Source organism: Aquarana catesbeiana, linkage group LG04 (genome assembly GCF_042186555.1).
Source record: "Aquarana catesbeiana isolate 2022-GZ linkage group LG04, ASM4218655v1, whole genome shotgun sequence".
NCBI classification, from domain to species: domain Eukaryota; kingdom Metazoa; phylum Chordata; class Amphibia; order Anura; family Ranidae; genus Aquarana; species Aquarana catesbeiana.
The window spans coordinates 86,195,876-86,209,142 of record NC_133327.1 but is presented as its reverse complement, the minus strand read 5'-3'; the positions used below and the strand labels follow the sequence as shown (position 1 = coordinate 86,209,142).

At 42.7% G+C, this 13,267-nt stretch overlaps 1 protein-coding gene across 1 annotated transcript in view; it reads right to left on the bottom strand.

Moving 5' to 3' along the window:
- Window positions 1–13,267, bottom strand: part of NBAS (NBAS subunit of NRZ tethering complex) — a 1,128,646-nt gene that overhangs the window by 72,335 nt on the left and 1,043,044 nt on the right. Inside the window, exon 51 of the mRNA XM_073625357.1 lies at window positions 11,285–11,429. Coding sequence (XP_073481458.1) covers window positions 11,285–11,429 — 145 coding nt within the window. The remainder of the gene's footprint in view (window positions 1–11,284; window positions 11,430–13,267) is intronic.

The following is a 13,267-nucleotide window of genomic DNA, read 5'->3' as shown; positions in this document are numbered from 1 at the left end:
GACGCAGTTATTCCGAAAGCTTGAATTTTAACCCTTCTCTTGTGAATATTTGCTAGCATGATATATGGGGTACCCGGTGGCAGGATTTATTTTTTGAGTCGGGTAACATGTTTCAATCCTCGCCTACACCTGATGTTTTAATTCCATATTTAGGAGGAAATGACATTGGGAAGGTGAAGACGCTAGATACAATCTATCACATTTCCTATTACGATTTCGTTTTTTTCCGAAATTGTGCCCCGTTTGGTTTGGTCCAACTCCCCTTTTGAGAAAGTCAGGAGAAGAATAAATAGGGCAATTGAAAACGTTTTACCTACGTTCAGTGTATTTTCCTTCCAGCATGTAGACTTTATAGAGAGGATGGAATCCATTTGTCGGACATTGGTCTCGACATTTTTAATTATAACCTACAAAACATAGTGGAGCTGGCCGCGGTGCGGGGGGATGGGCCAGGTTTGTTTTGTAAACAAATCCTGGCTTGTGGGGGATAGTAAATAAAAATTGTTTTGATGTATGGCAACCCGAGCCATAGTGGCTGGGTTGTTCTTTCACTGGTCTGTTATGAGTAAGCTTATTGTTATTTGATTATAACAGCGTTATTTATTACTGAACTGTTATGTTTAAATACATACCAATAATAAAGAGGCTGTGGCAATCACCATTTAGTTCTTGTCTTTCATTCTGTGCTCCTTTGCGGTCTACAGTCCCATGAAAGTAAGGGGTGTTGGTTTTAAGACCCCCCCCCCAAACTCATGGGGCTGTGACAGCTGAGCAGTTTCCAGGCTCCCCTTTTCTCTAAGCAGGTGGATGGGGTTAGGTTTTCTAATCAACTAATCACAGGTCAGGAAAGGTCAAATAGGGTCAGCCTACCTGTTCAGGTCAGCTGACATGGTAGGTCAACTAATCTCTAGGAACATTCTGGAAGATCAGGTCACATGACCTTTTGGAATCTTCTAGAAGGGGTCCCCCCTAGTTAAGGCAGCTCCTGGGGTCTCACTTTGCAGTCTCAAGATCTCCTGCTTGTGAGCTCCCTTCCCTCCCTGTTGCAGCCTAACTATTATGTGGTTTGGTTACCTTTCATTTGCTAGAAAGGGGGACAGTTAATAAAAATGGTTTTGATGTATGGCAACCTGAGCTGTAGTGGCTGGGTTGTTCTTTCACTGGTCTGTTATGAGTAAGCGTATTGCTGATTATTTGATTATAACAGCGGTATTTATTATTGAACTGTTATGTTTAAATATATACCAATAATAAAGAGTCCATGGACATTTTACCTCCACCATTTACTTCTTGACTTTATTCTGTGCTTCATTTGCTGTCTACAGTCCCATGGGTTATAAACCTCCTTTACTTAAAAGTTTTGCCTTCAGTTTTACTTTAATGTTGAACTACTTTTTGCTGTAACGTTTGAGGGTGAATTACTCCACAGTGCCTACAGCTATATGCAATGTTTAGCGAGCTAAGCCAAGTAAAGGCAATTCCAAAACAGATAGAATCAGTACATAAGAACATAATTTCAATTTGCTCTACTTTGCTGTTTTAGACACACATTTCATGGCACAGCATAATGGTCCACAGTACAAGCTGAAAATTAAGAGCATAAATACGAGGATAAGGGGGTGCTGGTGACAACACTGTCCAAATATGACCATTGCCATATTTGAAAAAATTATTTCATTCAGCATCCCAGCCCTTTTGCTTACTTTCAGCTGTCAGCTTGGGAATCTTTCGGCTGTCAGATGGATGTGCCTGGTGATAAATCATCTGTCACTATAAAGCTGGCAGCCATTGGCTTCAAAGCAACTTGGGAGCCCTGTGTGGGAAGCAGTCATATTCATCTTTGCTCTCGATTTCTGCTGCACATGCCTTCGTGGGTGATTAGCTGTCAGTGCCCATGTAGCCGATGTAGTGGTCTATGGATTTGAGAATCCCCACTCTTCTTTCCCTTCTGTCTGTAGGGATTCAGGGAAAGATCAGAGCAATTCTGATTGGTCAAAGTGGCCAGGTGCTGACCAATCAGAATCGTTCTGATCCATCCTGGAAGCCCTAAAGAAAGAATGATTTTTGTCTTAAGGGCATGTGCCAGGATCTTGCCTTGCATACTAACGGTACACAATTGTCGTGCGAAAAACACGAACATAGTGACGTACTACGAGGAATTTCAGCTCTTGAGCGCCACCCTTTGGGCCCCTTCTGCTAATTTTGTGTTTGGTGAGCATTGATTCTGAGCATGCGTGTTTGTACTTTCGACTTTTGTGGGACGGATTTGTGTTCTGACCTCACGAAAATCTGAAGTTAAACCGTTGTCCACCGAAAATTTACTAGCCTGCCATCCAACATTTGTTAGCTGAAAGTTGGACAATTGTCAAAAGGAGCGTACTAATGCCGCATACACACAGTCGGAATTTCCGACAACAAATGTTTGATGTGAGCCTATTGTCGGAAATTCCAATCATGTGTAGGCTCCATCAGACATTTAAGGAACAAAAGGAGCTGCGCTAGTTAGTGAACTAAAATACTAATATTGAAAAAAATAAATAAAAAATATACCATGTGAACATCAAAAACACTGATAGTCATAAACCGTCCAAACAAATACTTGAAATATGAATAATATAAATATGAATAAGCACAAACACAAGGAAAAAAAAGTCTATAGTGATTAACACGTTGATAATGTTGCAGCACCCTGTGACAAATCTTCGTAGAAAACAGTGCAAATCCACCACCGTAAGGAATACAGGCTTACCAGATAACCAATAAGATAGGCATCACTCCATCGGAATTTCCGACAACAAAAATTTGAGAGCTGGTTCTCAAATTTTCCGTCAACAAAATCTGTTGTGTGTACACAATTCCAACGCACAAAATTCCACGTATGCTCGGAATCAAGCAGAAGAGCCGCACTGGCTATTGAACTTCATTTTTCTCGGCTCGTTGTACGTGTTGTACATCACCACGTTCTTGACGTTAGGAATTTCCGACATTTGTGCAACCGTGTGGATGCAAGACAAGTTTGAGCCAACATCTGTCGGAAATAAATTCAGGATTTTGTTGTCGGAATGTCCGATCGTGTGTATGCGGCATAACGGTAAGATTTTAGGACAACAGTCTGTTGACAGACAATCCCCTGCCAACAATCGTACCATGTGTACGAGGCTTAACTCTTTAGATAAACGATGTTAAGGAGCAGACAAAGTTGCATATCCTTCTGTTTTAGCCTATGCTTGGTTCTAAAGCTGGGCAAACATTGCACTATTTCGTGTAGAATCTAAGGAGGTCTCTGCTGGATTCCATTTCTAATAACTCTTGTTGATGACACAGCACTGGATAAAGTCCCTGTCTATTTGGTTTAATAAAGCTGATACTTTACAAACTGTCACATTTTTTAATAATATATTTGGATACAGATAGGTTTCCGGATTTATAGGAATATATAAATAATGTTCAGAGGAGGATAGCCAAATCAGTTTAGTGATTCTGTTCTACTGGGAGAAAGACTTGGCAGGTAACTTAACAGCACAATGCAGATAGTTTTTTATATGGCCCAAGGCACTGTTTCTCAACTTTTTTCAGTCAAGGCAACCTGTACAAATTATGGACACAATTTCGACTATATTCTTATAGTTTTACATAATGCAGCAAGATCCACACAAGTAGGACACCCAACGTTAAGGGCCAGTTCACACCAGATGCAGTTCTGTGCGCTTTTTTGCTGCACAAAATGCATGCACAGTGTTTTCCATGTATTCCAATGGCTCTAGTTCACACTATGCAGTCAGTTTCCAGTCAGTTTCTGCACCAGAAACGGACCGGAAACTGACTGCATGGTGTGAACTAGAGGCATTGGAATACATGGAAAACACTGTGCATGCATTTTGTGTAGAAAAAAGCATGCGGAACTGCACGAACTGCATCTGGTGTGAACTGGCCCTTAGTGCAGAAAAAAGCGCACAGAACTGCATCTGGTGTGAACTGGCCTAAAAGCGATTTATTCTTCCAAAGCAAATACACTTTTGCAAACTGGTTCTGACTAGTATTCCAATGTTTCTCTTCTCCATCACTCAGTTAATGTGACCCCAAAGCTGATGGAGAGGGGCAGTGGAGGGTCAAACAAGGATGATATGCAGGCGACTGACATCCTCCATAATAACTGGTGGAACCATTGGTCATTAGGATCTAGGCAACTAGAAGGTTGTAATGGTGCACAATAAAAACCTGTGGCTTTGTGTAACTAAAAGGCAGCCCTCATCCACACGTCGGCTTGTATACAATTTTTTGGCAATTTTTAGGCATTTTGCCAAGGCGCCCCTGAAAAAACATCAAGGCACCCTGGTTGAAAAAGGCTGGTCCAAGGTATGTGTAAAAAGGTCAATTGCGTATTTTTTTAAAATGAAATTAGTTATAAATCTAAATGCTACCACATACAGTAACAAGAGAGAGATTTGGCAATTCAGTGCAATACAATATTAGGGGTGTGAATGGGATCTCATTGTTAATAATGCCCTTGAACTATAAACCCCAATATGATGATGTGTAATTTGTGCATTAGAGTGGATATAAACCCCAAATGAATGACACTTAAGGCCCAATGCAACATGCTTTCAGGTGCATTCTGCTTTCATTTGACACCCGTTTATGGTTCATTGAAATGTGCTTATGTTACCTGTATTTGACCTACTTCTAAGCTGCATCAACCTGTTTGTGACTTGTTTGGGGAGAAAATTGAATTTTTCCTACATCTTACCTGTAAAATACTTTTTCTTGGAGTACATCACGGACACAGAGCAGCCATAATACTTACTATCTGGGTTATACACTATCTATAGGTGAATAGACACTGGCAAATCAAAAGACAGGAAGTCCCCCTCTATATAACCCATACCATAATGAAAGTAAGTCAGTTTTGTAGCAAGCAATGAAGATCCTAAAAAAGAGGGGAAGGACCTCTGTGCACCATGATGTACTCCAAGAAAAGGATTTTACAGGCAAGATGTAGGAAAATCCCAATTTTCTTTATCATACATTACGGGAGACAGAGCAGCCAAAATAATTACTACCTGGGATGTCCTAAAGCAATGCCCTTGAGGGGAGGGAGACAGTAATCACGAAGGCCAAAGGACCTATACCGCCGCTTGCAGCATGCTGTGGACAAACTCAGCCCCATTTCGAGCCCTAACATCCACCTGATAAAACTTAGTGAAGGTATGCACTGAGGACCAAGTAGACCTTGCAAATCTGAGCTACAGACACTTGATGATGCACTGCCCATGAGTCACTTATCCTCCTGGTAGAGTGTGCCTTTACCCGAAAGGGTGGGGCCTTTCCCTTTCAACCACATGCCTGCACAATAATCTGTCGGATCCACTGGGAAATGGTTGATCCTAATGCTGCCTGCCCTTTCCTGGGCCCCTCTGGCAGCACAAATAAAGAATCGGTTTTACAATTCTGAGCTGACATTTTTAAATAGACTTTGACTCCCCGTACTACATCTACAGCATGTAACAACTTTTTCTCTGAGGAACTAGGATTTGAAAAAAAAAACAAGGTAGTGTGATATCTTGATCTAAATGAAAACTGGAAACCACCTTGGGCAAAAAAGTTGGGTGGAGTCGCAACACCACCCTGTCTTGGTGTAGGATCAAAAATGGTTCTTGACAAGAAAGAGCTGCCAACTTCGACACCCTCCTGCCCGAAGTTACGGCAACCAAAAAAATGTATTTCCTTGTTAAAAGAACCAGAGAAATACACTGAATAGGCTCAAAAGGTTGCTTCTGTAAGACAGATAGTAACCGATTTAAATCACAAGGACACAAGGTTTGCCTGACCGGCGGAACCATTCAAATCACTCCTTGCAGAAAGGCTTGCACTAATAAATGGGACACAATCGGTCTCTGAAAGAAAATGGATAAGGCCGAAATCTGAACCTTAATCATTCCCAAAGTCAGCAACATTTAAACCCCCAATTGTAAAAAGGCAAGAATCCTGCCGATAACATATTTGCGGGGATAACACTTTTTGGCTTCACACCAAGAAATGTAAGACTTCCAGACTCTGTAGTAGATATTTCTAGAAACTGGCTTCCTAGCGTTTAACAGAGTAGCAAGCACCGAACCAGAGACCCCTCGGTCCTTCAAGATCCTGGCTTCAATAGCCAAACCGTCAAATTTAGTGACTGTAAAGCCGGATGGAATATCAGACATTAAGAAAGCAGGTCTGGACGGTGTGGAAGAGATCACGGCCTCCCTACTGCCAACTTTACAATCACCGTGTACCGAACCCTCCAGGGCCAGGCCAGGGCTACCAGTATCACAGGCTATCTTTCGTTGTTTATCCTGCGCAGAAGCTGAACTGATTCCAAGGGATCACGAACGCATCTGTCCCAATTGTGATCGGATGCCTGATCCTGGACACAAACCTGTCCAGCTTGTTGTTGAACCTGGACGCCAAGAGATCTATGTCCATTTGCAAATTGATAAAAAGATCTCAGGATACAGGGACCATTCCCCTGGAAACAACTGCTGGTGACAGTCTGCCTGCCAGTTGTCCATTCCCGGGATAAGTACTGCCGATAAAAACGGAACATATCTTTCTGCCCATGTCAGAATGTAACTCACTTCCTTCTGAGCTGTCTGACTCCTGGTGTCCCCTTGGTGGCTGATATAGGCCACCACCATGACATTGTCGAATTTGATCCTGGCGGAGCAACCCTGCAACCTGGTAGTCCTTTTCCATTTGAGACCACTTCCCCTGGACAGCGGCTTTTTCTAGAACCACCCCCAGCCTGCGAGACTGGCATCCGTGGTCACTACTTTCCAGGTTACTGGCAGACAGGACTTCCCTTTCTCCAAATTCCTGGGTACCAACCACCAACTGAGATCCTGTCTCACCCTTGGGGACAGAAACATGTGATAACCTAAAGCTTGGATTTTTTTGTTCCAAGCCAACAGAATATTGGTCTGCAATGGTCTGGAATGGAACTGCGCATAAGGGGCTGCCTTCGAATAAGGAGACCATCTTGTCCAACACCCTCATGCGAAGGCCTATAGAGGGGAACCTCTTTCGACATGGGTCCAGACAAGTTCCTTCATGGCACTGACCTTTGCCGGAGTCAAAAACACTTTTGCCTGAACTGTGTCCAATATCAGACCCAAATACTCTAGGCTCTGAACCAGGCATAAGGGGCCGCCTTCTTTAGTTTTAGAACCCAACCTAGGTGTTCCAAGAACTGAACCGCTAGAGTCACATTCTGCCTTAGCACTGACCCTGACCAATCCTTGAGTAATAGGTCATCCAGATATCTTACTACCGATATACCCTGAGATCTTAGCATCGCCAATAGCGGGGCTAAATCTTTTGTGAACAACCGAGGAGCCGTGGCTAGGCTGAATGACAAAACGCAGAAACCTTTGATGAGGCCGGAAAACCGGCACATGCAGATATTAATCCATGATGTCTATGAATAATAAAAAATTCTCCTCCTGATAGAGAGGCAACAACTAAACATATTGACTCAATGCAAAAGGATCAAACGAAACTGATTCAGAGCTTTGAGATCCAGAATGGGTCTCACATCTCTGTCTGGTTTTTGAACTGTGAACAGGTTTGAGTAGAAGCCCTTGAACTTTTTGTTGGCCTTAACTTCTACAATGACCCTCTGCAACATTAAATGGTCCAGAGTCTATAACCAAGACCTTCTTTTTCCCAGATCACTGGGGATGTTGGACATCAAAAACCAAGAGAGAAGCAATACCCAGAACTCTAGTCTGTAGACTTGTGTCACTGTGGAAATTACCCACCTGTCCTGAATGACCTCCTTCCAAGCTTCTGAGAACTGTAGAAGCCTTCCCCCCACCCGTATGAGTGGGGGCACCCCTTTATAAAATAGATTTAGGGGCTGGCTTGGCAGGCTTCTGGACCCAGGATTTCTTCTGCCCCTGTCCCTGAGGTCTACCTCTAGAACAGAGGCCCTTGATACTGCCTAGAAGCAGAGGTACGAGGTACAAGAGTGTTAGAAAACTTAAAAGGACGTTTATCCTTTCTTTTAAGCAGTAGGAGCACACAATTCCCCCCTGAAATTTTTTGGATATACTTATCCAAATCTTCGTCAAATAGGCGATCTCCATGAAAGGGGAAACCAGTCAGTAACTTTCTGCAGGGCAATTCTGCAGAGCAATTCTTTAGCCACAAAATTCTGCGCATGTATAACGTCAAAAGTGCGAAACCTGATACCTGCTGAATAGAGTCCTTAAGGGCATCTACCGCAAAGCACAAGGCATGAGGTAAGTCTGCCAATTCTTCAGCAGCCTCCTATTGTGCCGGAAGATTGTTAACCAACTGTTTAGACGAGTCTTTTATGAAGCCTTTAGCAAAGATTTCAACTTTTTATCCGCTGGATCTTTAAAAACCTGGGCATTGTCTACTGGACAGGTTACGTTTATGTTTAACGATGAAATAGCAGCATCCGCCATTGGCATACTCCATTTCTTTGTAAACTATTCCTCCACTGGATACAACAGAGAGAACCTTTTAGGAGGCACAAAGTAGCGAGTGTAAAGGGAAGGCCTGATAACTCTGTGGAGGGCACAATGAGCCTAAAGAGGAAAAAAAAGTGTCTCCAAAACCTCTACTGGAGGTAACTTAAACACAGACCTAACTGACTCTGTGAGAGACTGGATTGGCAATCTCTGGGATTGAGAGGCTGAGAATGGCTCCTCAGCGCCTTGAAGTGGATTCCTCAGCCTTACCTTCCTCCAGGTTATTTAAAGCTACCTCTTCCACATATTCTGTCCACTCTGGTTCCAACGCAGGGGGCTTAGGAGGGGGAGATGGATCCAGTTTTCCCCCCCTTGTGACACAGAGGCAATCTTACTGGCTATTTTACCCTATAGGCCAGCTACGACTGATGCCAAGTTGTCCTTTGTGACGTAGGCTGAGGTCAAGGCACTAGAAATAGCAACAATGCCTGACAAGCGCAATGGCACAGACTGGCCAGTCACCTCTGGTCTTTCAGGGGAAGTTAGCACCATGGAAGCATGACTAGGATCCTTTAATCCTGACAGTGGCGCACTTGCACCCCTGCCCGCTGTGCCCCCCCCCTCCCCAGCTCCTTTTTCTGACATGTTTCAGCTCTTTTTTCAAGATATTGCTTACTTTTAAAGGTAAGACATAAATTTGGGATAAAAAGCCCTGTGCACTGTTAGATAGGAAGCCTGCTCTGTGTCCCTTCCAGCCACCTCACCGGAGCTCCACGTGCAAGGAACTGTCTTCCTTTAATAACATTGTCATGCAGTGTGCCACGTGCATGCCCACTGCGTCACATGCACGCTTGCACACTCCACATGTGCGCTCCCGTGCACCTCCATCACTGGCCTTGCGGCCCGCTGCCAGCGGCTCCTCCAGCATGTGAGGGATGTAAACATATGACACCATCGCTGGGATTTAGTGCACAAACCTTAAATATGCTTAAAGGCATTTTCCTCCCCCTCCCCCCTCCTTTAAAAAAAAAAAAAGGGGAGACAAACAACTACAGAAAATCTCTTAACTAGTCTCTCTGGAGCGTAGAAGGAAGAGTTGGCCTTTAAGAAACAGCTGTGAGAAACAGTTTTTTTTATTGAAGCATAGACATACAAAAAACCCCTCTGTAATGCCACAGGATAAAAAGGCCCATTTGAGAGGGAAAGCACAACTAAAACGAAACATAAGAGAAAAGCCATGAAAACAATCTCTTCATTGTACATAACAGTGGTGACAAGGTTATTACACCTGAAAAGAACAAAAATGAGATTTGCAGCATGCACCGATTTTATTTCTTTCCAGGCAAACATGAGAAGAAGTCATGGTTTGTTTAGCCAGTTAAGCAATGTCAAAGTGCACGCCTGTCCGTCCATCTCAATGACAGATATCAATGCTATAACTACGAGGAGATGGGGAAGGTTGGTTTTAAATGGATTTCTTCCTGCCTGTCACATCTAACGGCAGCAGAAACCCAGCAGTCGGCGCTTAAATTTCCATCCACAATATATTATACTCCGCCAGCCAAATTGCTGCACACTGGATGGATGCAAAGCTGTATTTCTTGATGAGACGAGAAGCAGCGCCATCCATTGCCATGGATACAATGTGCCGGGCCGTAAATTCGCAGGGCGCATAGAACCTGCGCTGAGCGAGAGAGCAATTTTCAAGTAACATTTTGATACAGTACACAGTGTGAAAAGCCATCACAATCATAAATGAAGAAGAGAGCTATAAAAAGAAGCAAATTGCGCTAAAAATGCTTTCAAGAGATGCAGATAGACAATTCTATCAGCTAAGATAGATTTGATTTGTAGGTGAACATGACAACACATAAATAACACACAGTGTGTAAAAGGCAGTCTAGAAAATAAAAGGTTTTCTAGCAGTTATAATGGCTAGTGGTTACCCGTGCAGCCACTACCTCTTTTCATCAGTGTTCCCCATGCAATATGGCCGCTTTACCCTGAATACTGATAGCACAGAGGACTAGTGTTAATATATCTACTAGTAGGGCCCTACAATTTTGTTACTCCCTGGGCTTGAACAAAGCTGCTATGATGTTCAAAATATATATATATAATAGATTGTTACGCCTGCCATTTTGTAATTTAGTGATATTATAAATACCTTTCCATTTCAAGTGGAAATCGCTGGGATTTTCTAAAAATGTTCAAAAAATGTAATGCAATATGGCAACCTGGAGGCATTCTGTACGAAATAGTCCTCAAAAATGTCCTTTCCTGCTTGTGTGATTGGCTCACTGATTTTCTCTTCTCTGCTAAGATACAGGTAAAGGGCATCACCTCTAATAGGAATTTCAATTTTCGTAACTACTTCTAAAGGGATGCAGACACTGCAACTTTCCTCATAACAACAATGAGAAGCACCAGTAGGATATACTGAACATTGACCCTTTAGTTCAGGACTTAGCTTGAAAAAGATTTGTAAAAACCAAACAGCTTCTTCTTCAGAATACAGGAATTCTGTTAAAATCTTTTCAATGTACATTAAACACCTAGGGAGGATTATTGAGCTTTACACAACTATCACTGTTTTATATCTGCCTGAAGTACAGATTTAAGGGTAGCAGGTACGTTATCATCAGGATTTGTTTATGCAGAAAAATAATGTTGTAGTTGTACAGGAAAACATAAAAGTTTAGTGTTCTGTATAGAAAAGTTGGTGAGAAGACAGGAATACCCCCTCCCCTCCCCGGGGAGTAGGTGCTTAGTGGTAGCAGAATTGTCTAATGGTAAAACTTGCTCACCTCAGCGGAGAAGGCATGTCTGGAGCCGTAGAAGGAGCGGCACAACTTCAAAATTTCGGCTGCTGTTTCTTCTCTGCACTTGGTCTCGCAGCTGGAAAGCATTGCCTTTACCAGTTTTACCCAAGGGCTATCTTCTAAATGTGCACTGAAAGATGGAGAGAGAAAATGTCATCAGAAGATCTGCAAAGATTACGACATGCTGTGGGAATTTGGGGAGATGATAATTTAAAACCTTGTGGCAATCCCTGCAGTGAATAAAAGGTTTAAATCTGCATAAGGGAAGAAGTGACACCTTCTTCTTGAGTAAGATGAATTGCGCCTTCATTTACTGATCACTGGAGGCATCTGATGTGGCCACAGAGTAACATTCACATCAAGGTTTCAGGATTTAATAGAACCACAAATTATGCTATGTAGAGAGACCTACACAGTTGCAAAATGTTACACTTTACTCTTACTAAATATTAACTCAGAGCCTCGGGAAATTATGCAGCATTATAAAAGGTACAATCTATTTTCAGGCAGCATTATCTGGTGGCCGTAAAAGCAGTCTTCAAAGAGCTCCAGTGGACACAAGTTTGGACGTATACTATATTTATAGGTATGGTACAAAGCTTCTAGTACCTAAAGGTGTCTTCTTGTTCCTTTTAATAGATGTTAAACTCAAGAACGTAAGTGTAACATAGTATATCCCAGTTTACCTGTCCTTAGATGTAGTGACTTCTTTCAAGCTTTTTTTTTTTCCCTTTTTTTCAACTGGTGATCCTGCTGGTAATGCACATCCTGTCCTAAGGTGACAATGCACACTGACCGTACGGTATCAACAGCAAAGCAGCACTGCCACCCTAGTACAATAAGTGTTGGGAATACAGAGCACTTTTCCCTCTCCTCCATAACATTGAAGGGAGGTGCTATCTAGTTCACAGGAAACATGCTAAATTATAGAAGTCAGCAGAGAGCAGAGGAAATAAGTCACAGGACTTCTTGTAGGATCACTAGATTTTTTTTATTTTTTTTTGCAGCTGTTGAACAGATACAAATGTTAAAACAAAATGCTTTCAATATATAACAGACGAACAGAGAGCGAATAGTAGACGTTCAATGTTAGGGTTTGAATACATCTTAAAGGATAAGTTCAAAAAATTATAAATGCACATTTTTTTGCAGGTAAAAAAAAGAATTTATTGACAGACAGAGCGCTTCCTTATTCAGAACCATAGGGTTGTACCGCCCCCTACAGAAGTAGGACAGTAGGCAGAAAAAAACTTGGTTACGCCTATGGGCAGTCCTAGGTAATATACATCCCCCTCTCTGCTATAGGCCTTCAGTTTAGTAGCAAGCAGTGTCAGAAGTATCAAAACTCCTTAGAGGAGTGGGTGCTGTGTCTGTCAATGAACTCAGAGAAATGGATTTTACGGTAAGTCAAAAATCCCATTTTCTCTTTCGTTCATTGACAGACACAGCGCTTCCTTCTTCAGAACCATAGGGACATCGCAAAGTAGTGCCAAAACATAAGGGGTGGGACAACCAAACAATCCCAAGGTTAACACAAGAGCCAACCAGGTAACAGGAGCTCAACAGGAATAACTGGAGCCCAACCTTAACAGAACACCATCAAGAGGGTTAGACCCTCTAAACAGCAGCCTGCAAAACCTTGCGACCAAAAGAAGTATCCGCAGATGCCAGAACATCCACTTTGTAGAATTTAGTGAAAGTGTGCACCGACAACAAAATGGCCGCCATGCAAACTCGCATCGATGACGCCTGATGACGGAAGGCCCAAGAAGCACTAAGCGCCCGAGTAGAGTGCGCTGTAAAAGGGAAAGGAGGAACTTGACCCGACAGAATAGGATTGAGACACCGTTTGTCTGATCCATCTAGAAATGGTCGCAGAAGAAGCGGATAGCCCCTTTCTTTGCCCATCCGTGATAACAAACAGTGAGTCTGACATCCAAAAAGACTCAATGGCTGCCAAATAGACCC